This window comes from Staurois parvus, unplaced genomic scaffold (assembly GCF_062004578.1).
Source record: "Staurois parvus isolate SC_StPar_1 unplaced genomic scaffold, SC_StPar_1.0 ptg000096l, whole genome shotgun sequence".
NCBI lineage: Eukaryota > Metazoa > Chordata > Amphibia > Anura > Ranidae > Staurois > Staurois parvus.
This window is the reverse complement of record NW_028317892.1, coordinates 1,397,932-1,417,620: the sequence shown is the minus strand read 5'-3', so window position 1 is coordinate 1,417,620 and position 19,689 is coordinate 1,397,932. Positions and strand designations below refer to the sequence as shown.

Here is a 19,689-nt window from a genome sequence, read left to right as displayed (position 1 = left end):
CCACTGATTCAGTTCTGGGAGTTATTATTGCATCCACTGACACCAAGGCTAGGGGTTATTATTGTGTCAACTGACAACAATGCTGGGAGTTATTATCGCATCCACTGATTCAGTTCGGGGGGTTATTATTGCATTCACTGACACCAATGCTGGGGGTTAATATTGTACCAACTAACACCAGTGCTGGGGGTTATTATTGTGCCAACTAACACCAGTTCTGGGGGGCTTTATTGTGCCAACTGACACCAATGCTGGGGGCTACTATTGTGCCAACTGACATTAATGCTGGGGGTTATTATTATGTTCACTGGCACCAATGGTAGGGGCTATAATTGTTTTCACTGGCACCAGTTCAGGGGATATTATTGCATTCACTGACACCAGTGCTGTTTTTTTTCATTGTGTCCAATGCTGGCGGTATTATTGTGTCCATTGATACCAATGCTGGGGGTTATTATTGCATCTACTGGCATCAGTGTTAGGTGGGTGATTACTGTGTCAACTGACACCAATATTGGAGGTTATTATTGCATCCACTGACCTCAATATTGGGATTATTGTAATAAACTTCTTCAGTGTGCATTGAGGCAGGACCAAACTTTTTGTGTGCTGAGGTGTGAAAATGAGCTGCTACTGTGGAGGTGTGTAGGGCGCACTTAAAGCTATCTATAATTTTCAAGATGATTACCATTGGGTTAGAAGGTGGTGGGAAGATGGTAGTTTTTGCCCAGAGTTGGGCCTTAAAGCAGAACTCCAGGAAAAAACTTCTTTACATGTCCTTGTTGCTGATTTCCTACCTTCACTCAATATGTCCTCCATCTTCTGGTTCACTCAGCAGTTGCTCTGAAATAGTCTATTCATTTTCAAATCAAACCATTACTTCTCTTTGGTTTCCTGTTTGTAAGACTGGTGGCTGCTATGCCTCCTATTCTCCCAGCCACTGGTCTTGGCGTATATTTGCCTCCTATTCCCCCAGCCACTGGTCTTAGCCTATATTTGCCTCCTATTCCCCCAGCCACTGGTCTTGGCCTATATTTGCCTCCTATTCCCCCAGCCACTGGTCTTGGCGTATATTTGCCTCCTATTCCCCCAGCCACTGGTCTTGGCGTATATTTGCCTCCTATTCCCCCAGCCACTGGCCTTGGCCTATATTTGCCTCCTATTCCCCCAGCCACTGGTCTTGGCATATCTTCTGTAGTTCTTTCTGCAGTGATATAATTCAGCACATATGCAGTGGTGGGCGAACCGAGTCTCAGGCCCGTTCAACATGTGTGGGCCTAGTGTTCCCACCCACATTCACTACAATTCCCTGGCTTGATGGGAAGTGTAGTTTCCTTTTACTGCAGAGAGAGAGGAGAAGATATGATGTATTCCCTGCTGTTACACCTCGTCCTTGGCAGATCAGATTCTGTTATCTTTTGAATTACAGAGATGAGGTCATGAAAATTAATTTAGACTTTTTTCCTGCATGGTGAGGATTTTCAAAATGTTATTAAATATTTAGCCCTGGTTCACACCGCTGCGACTTCAGGTATGACATGTGATTTACAAATGCATCTGAAGTCGCATCTAATGTATTTCTGTGGCACTGTCTAAAAAGGTGCAATTTCAAGTAGTGCGATTTGAAAACTAGTTCCTGCATTTCTTTCCAAGCACTTCAGTGCGATTCGACTCTCATAGACTATAAGGTAAACGGCACTAAAATCGCATCTGTGCCTATATCAGTGCTACTTTGAAGTAGCTCTTTAAATGGGACCAATTTGAAATCGCATTCAGTGTGAACTAGGGCTTAAGAGGGTGTACGAACGGGTGATTTTTGGTGTCTGTCCCGGAGTTCTTCTTTATTAATGATTGAGTTAACAGAAACCTGCATTGCAGGATAGGGGAAGACAATGTGATTGGATGCCATACAACACACACAGTTCTTCTTGCAAGCATATGAATGCACAGGGTTAAAGTTCAGCACAGTCTCGAGTATCAGACTCCATGACAACTTTTTTTTTGGAAAACCAGAGCAGATGATAGGGAATTGAGAGAGTTCCATTGTAGCCATCAGCAGAGGGAGACAGCGAGTCTACAAAGCGTTCCCAATAAAGTGAGGAAGGGAAAATCGGAAGAAAATGTAATGGGATGGGGCAGCTGGAAGAGGAAGGAAAGGATCGAGCCTCCTACTAGAACAAAGGGACAAGGGCAGGCATAGGGGAGCAGAGCTGTACGTGAGGACGGGGCTCACCATCACTGCGGCCATGGAGGTGCCTGCCTTGTGTCTACGACTTGTAGTGTGACCACACAGAGGGAAGTGGACGAAACTTCTCCGTACAGCCTTTGTGTCTGGAGGAGAGAGAGGGGGCGGCGGGGCCATCTAACGGGACTTTACATCCGGCTTCATACACAGCAACGGAGGACGGCGGCCAAGGGACAGCACAGGGATGAGAGATACAGACATGGACAACGACTGCGCGTAAGTCACTGCATGAGGAGCGACAAGACGGGGGGAGGAGGGGCTGTGCATGGCTCTATGCCTTATCACACTGCACACGTGTGGAGACAGGCAGCCAGGCATGGATGGACACCATACATAGGGCTCAGTCCATATGGAACCTACCTACTGAACCTCATTCTGATATGTCACTCATGTTATTGGGGACAGTGCTGACAAGTGCAGGTAAAAAGTTTTCCCACTTCTCATTCACCTTCTCTTCACCCTCTCTGCCTCTCTCCATCCCATTTTCTTCCTCTCTCTCTCTCTCTCTCTGTCTGTCTGTATCTCCTTCTCTCTCTCCCTCTCTCTGTCTCTCTCTCTGTACCCCCCTCTCTCTCTTCCCCCCCTCCTTATCTCTCTCCTCCTTTCTCTCTCTCTTCCTCTCTATGTATCTTCTTATCTCTCTCTCTTCCTCTCTCTCTCTCCTTCTCTCCCCCCTCTCTCTCCTTATCTCTCTCTCTCTCTCTCTCTCTCTCTCTCTCTCTCTCTCTCTCTCTATGTATCTTCTTATCTCTCTCTCTTCCTCTCTCTCTCTCCTTCTCTCCCCCCTCTCTCTCTCCTTATCTCTCTCTCTCTTCCTCTCTATGTATCTTCTTATCTCTCTCTTCCTCTCTCTCTCTCCTTCTCCCCCCCCCCTCTCTCCTTATCTCTCTCTCTCTTCCTCTCTCTCTGTGTCTCGCTGTATCCCCCCCCCCTCTCTCTCCCCCCCCCTCTCTCTCTCTCTCTCTGTGCCCCCCCTCTCCCCTTATCTGTCTTCCTTTCTATCTCTCTTATTTCCCCTCCTTCTCTCTCTCTTCTCTCTCTCTCTCTGTATCTCATTATCTCTCTCTTCCTTTCTCTCACTTCTCTCATTTCCCTCTCTCTTCTCCCTCTCTTCTTCTCCCTCCCTCCCTCTCTCTTCTCCCTCTCTCTCTCTCTCTCTCTCTCTCTGTATCTCATTATCTCTCTCTTCCTTTCTCTCTCTCACTTCTCTCATTTCCCTCTCTCTTCTCCCTCTCTTCTTCTCTCTCCCTCCCTCTCTCCCCTCTCTCTCTCCCTCTCTCTTCCCTCTCTCTCTCTTTCTATCTCTTCTCTCTCCTCCCTCTCTCTCCCCCCCCCCCCATCTATTGGTCTCTCTATTTTTCATTCTCTCTCACACATCTCTTAATTTCCCCCATCTCTCTCTCTTTTCTTTCTCTCTGCCCCCTCTTTTTCTCGCTCTCACTCTTTATCTCTCACCTTCTCTCGTTTTCTTTCCCTCTTTTTCTCTCTCCGGCTTTCTTTTTCTCTCTCTCTCTCTCTGGCTTTCTTTTTCCCTGTCTCTCTCTTTCTCTGTCTTTTTCTTTCACTCTGTCTCTCTCCTTTTGTCTCCCCCTCTCTCTTTCTTTTTATCTCCCTTCTTTCTCTGTCTCTTTTTCTCTCTCTTTTATTTCCCCCTCTCTCTCTTTCTTTCTGTATTTTTTCTCTCTCTATCTTTCTCGCTTTCTTTCACTCTCTCTGTCTCTATCTTTGGCCCTCCTTTTCTCTGTCTTACTCTTCCTTTTTCTTTCACTCACTTTTTATCTCTCTCTCCGTCTCCCTCCTTTTTCTCTCTCTATCTCTCTTTCACTTTTCTTTCTCTCTCCTTTCTCTCCCTCTCTCTCTCTTTCTTTCACTCTTTCTATCTCTCTTTCTTTACCCTCTTTTTCTCTTTCTCTCTTATCTTCCATTTTCTTTCGCTCACTTTTTCTCCCTCTCTGTCTCCTTTCTCTCCCTCTCTCTCACTTTTCTCTTTTTTTTCTCCCTCTCTGTGCCTTTCTCTCTTTCTTTCGCTCTTTCTCTCTCTTTTTCTTTCTCCCACTTTTTCTCTGTCTCTCTTTTGGTGTCTTTTTTCTTTCACTCTCTTTGTTTATCTCCCACTGTGCCATCCTCCTTTCTCTCTCTTTTTCTCTGTCTGTCTCTCTCTTTTCTTTCTCATCCTCTCTCTCTTATTCTTTCTCTCTCTGTTTCTTATGCTGTCTTTCTCGCTCTCGGTCTCTCTTTCTTTTTCTCTTATTTCACTTACTTTTTATCTCCCTTTCTGTCTCTCTTTTTCTGTCTGTCTCTCTCTTTTCTATCATTCTCTCTCCTCTCTTTTTCTTTATCTCTCTCTCTCTCTCTCTCTCTCTGTCTCTCTTTCACTTTCTGTCTCTCTCTTTTCTATCTTTCTCTCCCTCGCTCTCTATTCTTTCTCTCTCTGTCTTTCTCTTTCTTTTGCTCTCTTTCTCTTGCCCTATTTTTCTCTGTCTTTTTCTTTCACTCTTTTTTATCTCCCTTTCTGTCTCTCTTTCTCGCTCTGTCTCTCTCTTTTCTATTGTTCTCTTTCATTTCTCTCATTCTCTGTCTCTTTTTCTTTTGCTCTCTCTTTTTCTCTCTTTCTGTTTCTTTCTCTCTCTTTCTCTTTGCTGTTTTTCCAAAGCTAAAACATCAGGATAATGATCCTTCATTTCAAAAAGTGACAGTTATTTTGAGCTCCAATCAGACAGTTATTTTCAGAATCCAATAAGATTTGAACCTTACATTCCCTTACAAGATTCAAACAAACATATTGCCATTCTATATTAAATAATCATGAAATCAAATATAGTTATAGACCCATCCACTGCTACACATAACAACATATATAACCACACAAATCACATACAAGCACTATTGTTTAAAGCAGTAGTAAACCGCACCAAAAAAGAAAAACAAAAAAGGGCCCCCTGGAAGTTTAAGTCATAATGTGCTAGTATGCATCACATACTAGTGCATTATGACAGACTTACCTGAAAACGAAGCCCACCAGCGGAGCGCTGTGAATGCTCTTCCATCTTCATTCCGGGTTCACGGACTTCGGCCGTATGATTGGCTGAGCAATGGAGACCTCACTCCCGCGCATGCACATAGGAGTCATGGTCATGGTACAGAGTTCTGAATAGAAGGCATAGTCCTTTCAGAGTCCAGTGTGCATGCACTAGTGAATTTAATGTCTCCTAACTGGTGCACATTTAGGAGATATTTATTGTACCTATTGGTAAGCCCTATTATAGGGTTACCTATTGGTACAAATAAAGAATCAAAAAATCAAAGGAGTGACTTTACTACCACTAAATAGTTACCCACTGAAACTTACTATGTCAGTAATTAGAGAATAACAGTTCATGTGTTTCCCTATCGCTTCTTGGCTAAAATAATGATCCTTATCCTTATGTTAAACCTCTGTGAAATATAGTAAAGTTCCATATCCTTGTGTTAAACCTTTGTGAACTCTATCTATCTATCTTGATAATTGTCTATCTGTTTGTCCATTCATCTTTCTGTCTAGCCATCTGTCTACTTATTTGTGATTTCTCCAGGACTTTAGCTTGCCATACAAATAAAGGTTTTCCTTGTTCAGCCCAAATGGCTGAATAAAAAAGATCCATAGATCCCGCCATCTACACTAATGCACACACGATCAGTTTTTTCTTTTTCGTTTAACCCACTGGGCTGAATGAAAAAATTCCCCCCACCAGAACACACTGGTCACTGCTCTCAGCCATTGGCTGAGAGCGCCGATCAGAAGCCGATCGGCAAACCTTTTTGGGTAATGCCCCGAATGTCGGCCGGTTTCTGTTGAATGGGCCGTCCCGTGTGTACAGGGCTTTAATAGCATTGATGGACGAATCCTCTCTGTGGGTTGTCACACACAGCTGTCAGAATACCCAAACAGTGGATGCAGTCACTGCTCTGATGACTTTTTTCTATGAAGCTCCTTCAGTTTCTTCATCTAAGTTTGTTGCGCTAGGTGGTGTCGACAAGGCTACCCATGGCTCGAATTTTGGCCAACTCAGCAGCAATCAGCTTATATTTGAGCCACTTATAGCCAGCTTTAGTGTTCCTCTCTACTCCACATTGTGACAATTTATTAGTGAAGACTGTTGGAAAGGTTAAGATAACAACCAGTACAAGGGCACCAGGGATTATTCAGTATGAATGATTTTGACTGAGAGAACTGAGCGTCTTTAGCTGAACATGATAACAGGACAAACTGTCCATTGGATCAGTTTGAAATTTTAGTTTGCTGACACATTAGGAAAATGTATAGAAAGAGCTACCAACCAATAATAAATTCCAAAAGAATGTTTGGTGGTATGTGGGTAAAAAATTCATACAAATGTCTAATTGCCTCTTAAAGTAGAAATAAACCCATCAATTTTACTGTGTACCAAAGCAAGTACAAGTCAACCCATGAATGATAACTGTCACAGTTGTGCTCCCAACTGAACTGTCAAGTCATCAAATGGTGTCATAACCGATCACATGTGCAACACCATGGCAACTGCAGATCAGAGACCAAGATGGCAGCTTCCTTGGCTGTAAAAGACTGGAGGGTTAAGTTCCGCTTTTAGTAGAACTGAATCCCAAACCATTTTTTCTTCCTTTTGAATAGAGTAAGGGAAGATTATAACCCCTGTCAGGAATTTTTTTTGCCATTGGGTAGATTTGCTTCCTGTCCCATAGCCAAAACAGAAATGAGAGGAAATCCCTCCAAACTGAAAGAAATTCATGGCTGATACCTGGGTCACCAGAAATATTGTCCCCGCTAGAAAGTTTTCCTTCTATTCAACTTCTGGTGACCTCTTGGGATTGAGATTTGTTTTCAGTTTCAACTTTGATGTTAAATGTATACATGACAAATAGAAGGGGTAAAACTCCCTAAGGGCCCTTTCACACGGGCAGACTCTGCCAAGCAAATCCACCTGCTCAGCAGGGGATGACAGGTCCGTATCTACTCAGTTTGTGCAGAGAGGACACCAACACAGCCCGCTGTTCTCTATGGGGCAGTTGGATGTAAACGGACCGCTTGTCCAGTTACATCCGACTTTCATCCAAACTATTAGATGGATGGGGAATGGATACCCACTTGTCTGTTTTTAGTGGATCAGATGCAGGTGGGTGTAAACGGATAAATGTCAGTCCGATCAGATCCGCCTGAAAAACGGACAGGTGGACCTGATCGGTCCGCCAATGTGAAAGGGCGCTAAAGAAGACATAGACAGCAATAAGAATCTAACAGGTGTTCTTATCCTTCTCCACACTTAAAACTAACAAAATATTCTGCCTTCAGTTATACTTCAGGTGCCTTCTTCCTTCATATATACAGTAGGTAATGTTAGCCCCTTGTATTGTTCGTGTAGGTTGGTAGAGAATTTAGATGCCATGTTGGTTGCCAAGAGAAAGTATGTTTCTTTTTTTTCGATCCCATTTGGACTTATTTATTGTCTTCTCCGTGCTCCGTTTATAGCTTGCAACTTGTATAATATATGTCAACTTTTTGGTAATATTTTTATAATTGGAATTTTGTTATTTGAGTGTGCTAATTGATTTATTTACACTTTATTTATTGCCTTACTTAGTAGGGGTGGGTTAAAACCACAGTACGTTTTTGTAATTAGAGAGATTTCCCTTCACCTGTAGATTGAACAGGAAGTAAGGGGATATCTTTCCAATGTGAGGATATCCCCTTTTATGTCATGGGGACAAATGTTTGAAGATTTCCCCTTTTTACCTAATCTGATAGCCACTCACAAGTTTGGATTTATCCTGACTTTCATCCTCACTTTCATTCACAATAAGAGATAGCAACTCCCTAACTAGGACACAGCGATAAAACCATAACAGTTATTCTATAATCTCACCATTCTTCTCAAATCTAATAAAGAAAAGATTTTTCATTTAGAGATAATTTATGAAGCAAGATGAGTAACCCCTAGCAACCACTTTTTTTGTCTAATTACACAAGTCAACTGGCTACTGATGAATTGCCAAAGGATATTGTACATGTTGCTTTCTGCCTTAGTAAAGGCTGTTGTATTTTTCCAAACAAAGCATTGGACAGACAAGTTTTTTTCCTTTCTGGTGTATAATTCGTCGGTTTTCAGAACATATAATTTAGATCACAGAATTGTCTCTCTTCTCTTCATCTTAGGGGTTATTATATTTTAATTTAGCTCATCTTTATAATGATTTTTAGGAAGTCACAGAAAGCTTCATTGTAAACACAATTAATATAGCCTAATGCCTGCCGTTGGTTAAGTATGATACTGTGGTTTTTGTCACAGTAAAAGGGTGTCATTTATTGACTAAGTTAGGTGAATTTGAATGGTTACTTTTCCTATTTGATCCTTTCTGGTCTAGTAAATATACAACTGAAAGCATTTGTGTTATATCTGATATGTGCAACCAACAAGGGGGTAAGTACTTTAAGGGTATCTACAATCAAAATGTAAAATCATATACTCAGTTCCACATGTATTTCAGTTGTTTTAGCCTTCTCCTATTAATCTGAATAAACTTGTTGTATGTAAGCTTACGTGGAAAATCCCACACATCTACTAACAGCTAAAACCAATGGCCACTACTCCGTACTCTTACTACTTGACCTCTCTGCGGCTTTTGATACGGTTGACCATCGGATTTAGGAGGGAAAAGATCACGTGGAGCCCCCCAGATGCCAAGACTACATGGGGAGTAGTGGCAAGATAGCTTGGGACTTGGTGTCATCCTTTTTCCATATGGGGTACCAGTTATATGTGGACAATTTTTATTCAAGTGTGCCACTATATAGACATTGTACAATCTTGCAATTAGCGCATGTGGCACCGTGCAACCTAATTTGTGCCCACCATTAGAAGTGGGTGGATGCAGGGCGGTATATTCTAATGGTGGGCATACCACACACTTTTTCTGGCCTAGATTTCTTCTCTTTTTTCATTCAGCCGACAGGCTGCATAAAAAAAAAAAAAGAAGAACATAGCATATATACCCAACAAGGACCAGCGACATACTGGTACATCACTGGAATTTAAATGGTTATACCAGGATGATGCCTACAGCTGCAGGCATCAACCTGGTATTGTTTTTTTCAGCCGGCAATATGCTTTCATGTAAAAGCAATCCTAGTGGCTAGATTGTAAGCTTCAAGGAGCAGGGCCCTTCTTTCCCTCTTGTATTGAACTGTATTGTCTCCCGTTATATTGTAAAGCACTGAGCAAACTGTTGGTGTTATATAAATCCTGTATAATAATAACAATAGTGGCTAATTAGCTGCAGGATTGCTTTTACAAGCAGCAGGAGACGATTGCCCCCCTCCCCCGCTGCCTTCCACTGGCTTCTCGGGCAGTCCCGTGCTATCAGGGCAACCTGAGAATGCAGCCAGTGTTTCTGCCAGCTGGCCATAGAGCTGATTGGAGACTGGAATAGTGCCAATCATCTCTATAGTTTAAGAAATCGGAAGTACGAGCATTTCATCACTTCATTTTCGCAGGATATAAACAGCGCCATTTGTAATTTGGGAAAGCATCTGATCACACTGATCTTGGTGAGATTAGATAATGTAAGGGCAGAGGAGATATCTAAAGTCTGATAGACCCCAGATTTCTCAAAAAAGAATATATGACAATGCCCACTGAAGGTATAGGGGATATTTGCATTCCCTGTGATAGCATTAAAGGTGATCAAAAAAAAATAATGAAAGGGACAGTGTAAAAATAATTGACCCTGTGTCGGTATGTAAACAGCTGTTGCACCATGCATGTGAGGTGTTGCAGATCAAGGGCAGTAATTCCAGCACTAGACCTCCTCTGTAAATCTAAAATGGTAGCTTGTAAAGGGTTTTAAAGCGTTGCCTATGGATATTAAAAATGTATGCAGTTTGTTGCCATTGCACAGGGCATTCGCAGTTTTAAAGCATGTCATGTTTGGTATCTGTTTACTCGGCATACCATCATCTTTTATGTTTTACCAAATAATTGGCCAATATATTGTGTTTTTGTGCATTAAAAGTAAAAAAAGTGTATTTTTTTTTTTTAAAATTGCATTTGAAAATTGCTGTGCAAGTACTATGTGACATAAAAAATTGCAGCACCCACCATTTTATTCACTAGGGTGTTTGCTTAAAAAAAATATATACTGTTTGGGGGTTCAAAGCAATTTCCTAGCAAAAAATACTGATTTGTTTCATGTGAACAAAAAGTGTCAGAAAAAAGGCTTGGACTTGACCTTTTTGGAAAGTAGACATCCCAAACTATTTGCTGAGAGGCATTTTGAGTCAATAGAAGAATGTATTTTTTTACCATAGTTTTTGGAAAATGACAAAAAATAAATAATTTTGTTTTTTTACACAAAATTGTCACTTAAATGATTTATTGCTCTCACATACCACGGGTATATGTGGAATTACTCCCCAAAATACATTCTGCTACTTCTCCCGAGATGGGGGTACTACATATGAGAGATTTTTTGGCAGTCTAGCCAAGTACAGGACCCCAAAATCCTGTAAGCACCTTCAGGCTTTTAAAGGGCTTTATTTCCTCATTACACTTCCTGACTATCACAGTTTTGGAAGCCCTGAAATGCCAGGATAGCACCAACTCCCCCCCCCCCCCACAAATGACCCCTTTTTGGAATGTAGACACCCCATGGAATTTGGTAAGAAGCATGGTGAGTATTTTGCAGATCTCGTTTGTTGCCACAAGTTTTTGGAAAATGAAGAAAGAAAACAAAAACATATTTTTACTTTTGTTTTTATATTTCAAAACCTTGTGAAAAAAAATAAAATCTTTCTAAATTCCTAGGGGTGTCTATTTCCAAAAAGGGGTAATTTGGTGAAAGGTTTGGTGCTATCCTGGCATTTCAGGGCCTCTGAAACTGTGATAGGTAGTGAGGAAATGAAATGAGGAAGTTATGCACCTTCAGACTTTCAAAGTGGTCACTGGATTTCAGGCTCCTGTATGTGGCTAGGCTCCCAAAAAGTTTCACACATGTGGTATTCCCATACTCGGTAGAAGTAGCAGAATGTATTTTGGGGTATAATTCCACATATACCCATGACTTGTGTGAAAAATATATATAATTTAAATGACGACTTTGTGTTAAAAAAAATGTAATTTTCCCGAAACTTGTGGGAAAAAAATAAATCTTCCATGGACTCAATATTCCTCTCAGCAGATAGCTTAGGGTGTCTACTTTCGTAAAAGGGGGTGATTTGTACGGTCCTGTTATTTTAGCACCTCAAGAAATGTGATGGGCAGTCAGAAAGTAAAAGCTGTGTATATTCCATTATTTATATCATAGTTTGTAGATGCTATAACTTTCACACAAAGCAATCAATATACAGTTATTGGGATTTTTTAACCAAAAATATGTAGCAGAATACATTTGGGCCTAAATTTATGACGAAATTTGAGTTTTTTTAATTTTATTTATGACAGAAATGAGAAAATATTGTTTTTTTTCCAAAACTTTTTTTGTTTATAGCGCCAAAAATAAAAGCGCACAGGTGATCAAATACCACTGAAAGAAAGCTCTATTTGTGTGAAAAAAGGATATAAATTTAATTTATATACTGTATTGCATGACTGCGCAATTGTCAGTGAAAATATTGCCGCGCTGTATAGCAAAAAAATGGCATAAATATATACCATTGTTTGTAAACGCTATAACGTTCACACAAAGCAATCAATATACACTTATTGGGATTTTTTTTACCAAAAACATGTAGCAGAATACATTTGGGCCTAATTTATGACCAACTTTGAGTTTAATATATATTTTTTATAGCCGAAAGTAAAAAATACAGTTTTTCTTCAAATTTTCTGGTCTTTTTTTGTTTATAGCGCGAAAATTAAAAAGTGCACAGGTGATCAAATACCATCGAAAGAAAGCTCTATTTGTGTGAAAAAAGGACATACATTTTGTTTGGGTACAGCATTGCATGACCGTGCATTTATCAGTTGAACTAGTTCAGCACCGAATAGCAAAAAGAGGCCTGGTCATTAAGGGGGGTAAATCCTTAAGGTGGCAAGTGGTTAAGGAGTTAGGCTAAGGTTTTGCGACAACATTTTGGGAGTTGGTTAGCTTAAGGGTTTAGGAAAAATTGTTGATTTGAAACTTTCTGAATTGAAAAACACATTTTTTTTACTCTGATTAGCAATTTTTTATTTGTGTTTCTAAATATAATTAGTAATAAAAAAGCACCAAAAAATACTGTGCCTAATTTTTGACACTAAAAATAAGATACTGGGTCAGAAAAGTACTACCTAAAAGCTGCGAGGCTCTCAGAGAAGGTGCGCTGTGTAACTGGCATCATTTGAAATGTGTCACAAAGTAGTATTCTTTACATGCCACATGGGATTCCAAGGATTATGCATTTGTAGGTGTGAGATTCTTGGTTATCTGCACAGTATCACTGCTCATAAAATGCCCCCTATTATCACTTCTCAGTTCACTAGACTACAAAACAAGACGCATACTATATGACCTTCCTAAATTGGTATAAGCAGAATATTGTAGACATTATGGAAGAGAGAACAGATGTTTTCTGGTCATTTTGCAGTGACTGAGAAAAGAAAATGCAGTCTTTTAAATATAAATAAGGAGTTTGCATAATTGCAGATTGCTAGACTAGGGAAAACTAGACAAAAAGTAAGTAGGACAAGGATGCAACAAGATCCTTGTTATACAAACTCAGATTATGCAGTGTGATGGATCAAGTGAAATGCCCATGTGTGATCCAACTTAAAGGGAATTTGTGCCCAGCAAAATAGAGCACTTTGTCATACAGCAGCTCAATAATTAAACTGTGTTTACACCAAATCCATCAGTGTCAGGATTCAGTTTACAATGTCATGCTAAATTTAGCATTAATTCCATCCGTCTTATCTACAGAAACAAATTTTCTGTGAGTTAGACACTAGCAGCTTTCATCCAAGGCTTCTAAAACATGTTTCATGGCTGACTCTGTTTAATAAATTAATGTTTTAATATCATTCCTAAAGGTACCCAATAATTTGAGATAATGGTCACACAACTGAGGACACCAAAATGGCCAACAATGTCACATCTAGGAGTTTTACGCAGAAACCACTGGCTGAAGTTTCTCGACATAAATAATGATTGGATGGTTTGGTCCAATCAGTATTGTTCCTCCTGAAATAAATGGACACCAGAGTTTATTTGTGTGTATTCCCTGCCCCTTCCAAAGAACATGCCAATTGTTTGTGTTTTTCCAACAAGCTGGTCCAAAAAGACGTTTAACGATACTGAGATGGTGTTTGCATATCTGAGTCTCCTTTGATGACTTTAGACAATTTAAAGTGACTCGGTGTCACTATATTAAAACAAAGCATTCCCTGCAAAGGAAAGGGTGAATCTCACCACCCATACTGCAGATCTTTGTTATCTTGAAGAGCTTCACTGGCTGAAAAATCTTCAACATCGGACACTTCCAGGAGTTTCAGATGCTTGGTCCCCCGTTCTGTGGTTCCTTCTGACATCTGACAGTGACACGAGGCCAGCAGACAGAACAGTGGATGACCAATTATCTGTCACACCTCAAGTGAGTGTGATCCCGAAGGTTCTTTGGAAGAGGTATAGAGTAAAGATTTGTGGCAGGGGCAGCAGGACAGGTGAATGCTTTTTTTTTATTTTAAAACAGAATAAAAAATGAAAAATTCCATGTTTTGTTGAGTTTAAGGCTGAGGTTCAACTTAAAAAACTTTAGTCACATCAGTTACTTGTAATAAAGTATGACCCATGTTGTGCAGGCAGCTGGATCGTGGAGAAATCTTCACTGCAAGGATGCCTGTCCTTTCCCTGTCTCTGAACTTACAGTGCTTCAGTGGTTAACAGCTTCAGATCTTCAGGCAGAACAGCAGTACAGATGATCCGACGGCGCACGCCCCTTCCCTCTTCCACCATTGAGAAAAGTTGTTTCTGTAACTGGTGTGGAGTCTGATCAGTCACAGGATTTTCTCCCCCATTCACAGATTGTGTTCACAGGCAGTGTAATCAGTGAAATAGGTTTTCTCAGTGGAGGGTGAGGAAAGAGGAGGCACGTCCCCATCAGGTCATATGTACTGCTGTTCTGCCTGAAGTCCCGAAGCTGTTAACCACTGAAGCACCAGAAGGTCAGAGACAGGAGTAGGACAGGCATACTTGCAGTGAAGATTTCTCCAAGATTCAGCTGCCTGCACAATGTGAGAAATACTTTATTATGTCCCATTAAGTGATGTGACGAAAACTGTAGGTATTTTTTTGGGCTAAACTTTAGCACTAAGGGAAATGCTTAGTAAACAACATAGAGTTGGCCCCAAACTGCAAGTGACAGATCCCAGGGATATATTATAAAACTGTGCACAAAGTATCTTCTTCCATTATCCCTGTCATGTTTCACATGACTGTCATATTGACTGTCATATGCCTTTAAGTGTTTTCTGTATCTTGTCTTTGCCCCTCCCTTTCCTTTGGTTTAGTTAATGCTGTATAGATAGCCCTCCCCCTTTCCCAGAAATGCATTGGAGCAAGCCTCATGTCATGGAGCAGGAAACATTATGATCTTTTGACCTATGGAATGTTCATTGTTGTAAGATTCTCTCAGTTTATGGAATAAACTTCACAAGATCTACAAGATGTCTTATCAATTGAGTCACTGACTGTGGTATCCAACTGAGGTTGATGTTTTTCTATCTTATCACAACTGTAAGTTACAGAGATCACACTATCAATGCTTAGATTGGAGAGACAGAACAATCCCAATAGGATATTTTGCTTTAAAACAACAGGTGTTAACAGTACTTGAAAAGAAATGAATCCTTGGAGAAAGGTACATCTTCATAAATAGTCTGGATTTTACTGTTCCACTAAAGTCCTCCATTGTAGACTAAAGGCTTGTATACACAAACTGAGATTTGTCCAGTTCCTTCCTACTGAATTTCGCTCTGTGTATTCTGCTGCCTGTTCAACAGTCCTACTGGAAAACCAGCATTCAATGAACGCTTGCAGCCAATAGCTGCAGTGCTGATCTGTGTGTATTCTGTGTAGTGAAACAAACAAAAAAAATCTTTGTGTATAGCAAGTTTTAGATTGCATTCACACTTGAGCTTAAGCATTTACAGGCGATTTTGGACCATTTTTTTCAGTGTTCTTTTGCATTTTTTTAACACCTTCCTGCTGCCGCTTCCTGGCCCATTAAGTGGATCTAAATGGCGGGAGGTGGGCATTCTGATCATGTGACCATTGTGATTGGCAGTCATCATGGTCATATGATTGGAAAGCTCCTGATTGCCAGTCTTGGGAGCTTTTTGGTACTCATTACTTATTGTGCTCGGAGTCTGCACTGTAAATACCACCTGCTAAGAAGCCGCATATATGCCTCACGCCGGTGGGATTTTCAGTTTACATAATTTTCAGTTTACGAATGAAAATCCATTGAAAATAATGCCTCGGTTTACAAATTTTTTTCGCAATACGAAGCAAGTTTCCCCAGGATGCATTGCGCCTGGGAGGTTTATAGAGCCGGCCTCGTGCCTTTAAAGTGCACTTTATAAAGAGTTTTGAACAGATAAGACTTTTTTACATTTTTCTGACCTCCGGAACTAATTATTTGGTTTTCAATGCATTTACAAATTTTTTTTAATCATGTCCCTGTACAGTATTTATGCCTTTAAAGTGCACTTTATAAAGAGTTTTGAACAGATAAAAGACTTCTTTTTAACTTTTTTCTGACCTTCGGAACGGATTAATTGGTTTTCAATGCATTCCTATGGGAAACCGTATTTCGGTTTACAAATTTTTCGCAATATACAAAACGTCCCGGAGGAACGCATTAAATTCATAAACCGAGGTACGCCTGTATTCAGTAGAGATACAGTATTTTCTTCAACTAGTAGATGGCAATGTTTATAAGTTTGTAGCTGCATCTATGATAAAACTATTTATTTTCTGTGAATAAAGTTCCTGTTAGCAGAGAAGCAGTAGATAAACACATGTGGACTGTGTACCATCTGTTCTGTGGGGCTATATACAGAATCTCTAATAGTGCTTGAAACTGTACAGGTGTGAATCAGGACTTAAAGTGACTCTAAACGATATCCTAATTCTCCAAAAATCATCCATACACATCCACTAGATAATAACCCTGTTATCTACTTTTCAATACAGTTTCATTGAAAATTGTTTCTTACTGTGTTTTTCTTCATCCTTGTTATATGCTCTGTGACCTCCCAAACCTTTCCTTTTGTTCCTCACTTCACTGTTTGGATTGAGCAGTGTATGGTGGTTTTGTGCTCAATGCTTACTACCTATCCCGTAGTCCATAGTGCATCTCAGGAGTGAGCAAAAGAGGGTGGCTACAGTCCTACATACAGTGGGATCATGGAGAACGAATGTAGCCACCCTTTAACAGGAAATTGGATCACAGCAACAAAAAAAAAGGAATTTTGAGATTTGGAGGAGACAGACCAATAGAAGGTACTTTTTTGGATTAAGAATACATACGTAAATTTACTTTTCTTTTTTTTTAAGTTTAGTGTCACTTTAATATTACAAGAGAATGAGATGTCATGAATCTTTATATTGTTTTTTTTTTTATCATTTTGCATTTTGTTGCACATGAACATGATGTAGTGTGTAGTTTCAATAGAGGAGATGATGTGCCTTCCTGTCACTTGGGTGATATGGTTGCTTCACCTGTACAGTGCAAAAAGCTGGGTGATTAGCGGATTTGGTTTTGTGCATGTTAAAGATAAATTGAGAAATTGTATAATCAGATGCTGTTTAAAGTTTATGTAAAAACTGGTTTGTCACCAATGTGTCGTGTTTCCTAAACAGGGCAGCACGTCATCTGCTAAGATTCATGTATGGATATTAATAGGTGCTCTCGTGTGACCTCATGTCACTTGCTGCTGCATTCCTTTACTATCAGATTACCCATGCTTGGCACATGCAGAGCACTGCTGTCAATATCCCTGACAAAATGACATTTCAGGACCTTGCACATCCAGCACTGCAGCTCAGATTAATGACAGCAATGAAAAAATGCCGTTCTTGGAATGCATTGCTCTGCATAAAGATTAGTTTCATTGCACTGCAGATTTTAGCAGTTGTGGCTTCACCTGAATATGTAATTGGGACATTCAGTCTTGTCCTTTCTGCTGGTTATTGCTAAAGTGTAAGTAAACCCCAAACCTTTTTTTGGATAGAGTAGGGAAGAATTAGAGCCTCTTCCAGGTTTTATTGCTGCTTAAGTAGTGTTACTCTCTCTCTTTGTCTCAGTGACCATTGTCACCTAGACAAAAAGTGGTGAAATATCCAAAATGTTATAACTGGTATGAAAATAAGATACATATAAATAATCCAAATATTGACACCTATTCTGGTGTCTGTCAAAGAGGTAAAATCAACTTACATTGTAGACATTTCCTCTTGCTTCCCATTGCTTCTCAAGGGCAGGAAGTGAACAGAAATCTCCTTGACTTAGGCAGGCCATACAGTGCTCCGCATAGATACACCCCAACAGATTTGTCAGAAAACCTTTTTTTTCCTTTCAGAATCAACATTTTCTATGGGACACTATACTAGAAAATACTCCCACAAACACATGCCATTGATTGCAAACAAGATTTGTTAATTTGCACACACAAAAAAGTATTTTTCCTGACACAATATGGCGTACACTGCAGAAGAATAGCATTTATGTTTGTCAACAAAGAAAGCCTCTACTACAGCCCATGCGCAAAAAAGCCCACCTAGAATTTGCCAGGGCCAATACTGAAAAAGAAGAAGACTACATGGTGGTGGCCATGTACTTCTGTGGGGCTGCATGAGTGCTGCTGGTGTTGGGGAGCTGCATTTCCTTTCAATAATTTTTATTGGATTTTTGGTATTTTTAATGTACAGAGTACTGTGCCAACCACATAATAGTACATAACCAGGATCGTAGCTTCAAACAACAGTCGATAACGATCGTGTACAAAAGCAATGTAGTTAAAATAGGTAACGTTCAGAACAACTTATCAGAAAGTTAGAATAAGGCATACATTGTTGTGTCGGTTGGTTAGCCAGTGCATGGAAAAGGTAGTCTGGCAATAACTCAACCACCAAAACTAGTCAAAGAGTATAATATTTAAGGAATACTAATATATTCCAAACTAGGAGATGTGTAGGACGTCTTGCAGGTTGTAGGGCATCCCCGTGGGAGGGCCAAGAAGCATAAATCAAAGGAGGAGAGAGAGAGAAAGAAAAAGAGGCAGATTAAAAAAGGGTGGACATCTAGAAGTGAGCTGTATTTCATTGATGATATAAATTCACAGATGTACTGCTCTATATTGGAAGGGAAGAGTCTACCACCACTCCGTGCCCTTGGTTGTCGTGCACTTATCCAACATGACAGTGATACAAAACACACATCTAAGGCCACTGTTGCATTTCTGAAGTCAAGTATGGCCAACTATGTCTCCTGATCTGTACCCAGTCGAACACCTATGGGGAATTCTGAAGAGACAAGTTGAGCATCCCTTTCCATCCAGCATCCAGGCTCTAAAAGAGGTTTTTCTTGAAGAATGGAAAAAGATAGATGGTGCAATATGTCGCCAACTTGTTCATTCCAAGCCTAGAAGACTTGGTGCTGTCCTTACAAATTATGGAGGTCAAACAAAATACTAGATGTAGTAGTTTTTGTTGTGGGGTGTATTCATTTTTGCATCAACTAATTTGAGTAAAACTGAAGAATTTGTAAATTAAGTTTTATTATTAACCTTACTTTCATGTAATGAGCTAAACAAATGTTCTATAAAACTCAATTTTGTCAAAAGTTTGGAAAATGTTCGTGTGTTCATTGAGATATTGATTACAATCCTACTTTTCAAAAGGGTTGCACTCATTTATGCTGAGCACTGTACATGGGTCGACTTCTGAACAAATTTTCTTTGGAAAATTGGAAATTTCATACGTTTTCTAATCCAATGGTGCCACCATTGATTTAGAAATTTGACCAACCAGGCCTTCAAATTCACCTCATGTTGCTATAGAAAATAATTTTGTGGCTGGGAATCTTCTTTTCTTTCCAGGTCACAGTTCCTGCTCATTTCTTTTTCGATTATATTTTTATTTTATATTTGCACAATACTCCCATCAAAGATTACAAATTCATTATTTTTAAAAAAAAATTTCAACATGCCCGATTACTCAAATTTGATGGCCACACGAAAATTGGCCGATGCTGTATCCCATTAATATGTGCAAAATTCAAACTAAAATTCATAGTTACAATTTTCAAAAGAAATGCAATCAGAATTTGACCCATGTACGGCCTGCATTACTTCTGACATGACTGCTGCACAGGTGTGTCTAAAACGTAATGAATGTATAGCAGTCTGAGAGCCACAGACATGTAGACCTATCATCTA

General features: G+C 39.9%; 1 protein-coding gene across 3 annotated transcripts in view; it reads left to right on the top strand.

The window, feature by feature from the left end:
• Positions 1 to 2,077: 2,077 nt before the first annotated feature.
• Positions 2,078 to 19,689, top strand: part of HOMER3 (homer scaffold protein 3) — a 246,935-nt gene continuing 229,323 nt past the window's right edge. Inside the window, exon 1 of one of the 3 annotated variants that reach the window (XM_089670796.1) lies at positions 2,078 to 2,461. In XM_089670796.1, coding sequence (XP_089526922.1) covers positions 2,430 to 2,461 — 32 coding nt within the window. In that variant the 5' untranslated portion in view covers positions 2,078 to 2,429. Of the gene's footprint in view, positions 2,462 to 2,510; positions 2,666 to 19,689 lie in introns of those variants that run through there. The other 2 variants (XM_089670797.1, XM_089670799.1) reach the window with 2 other exon arrangements.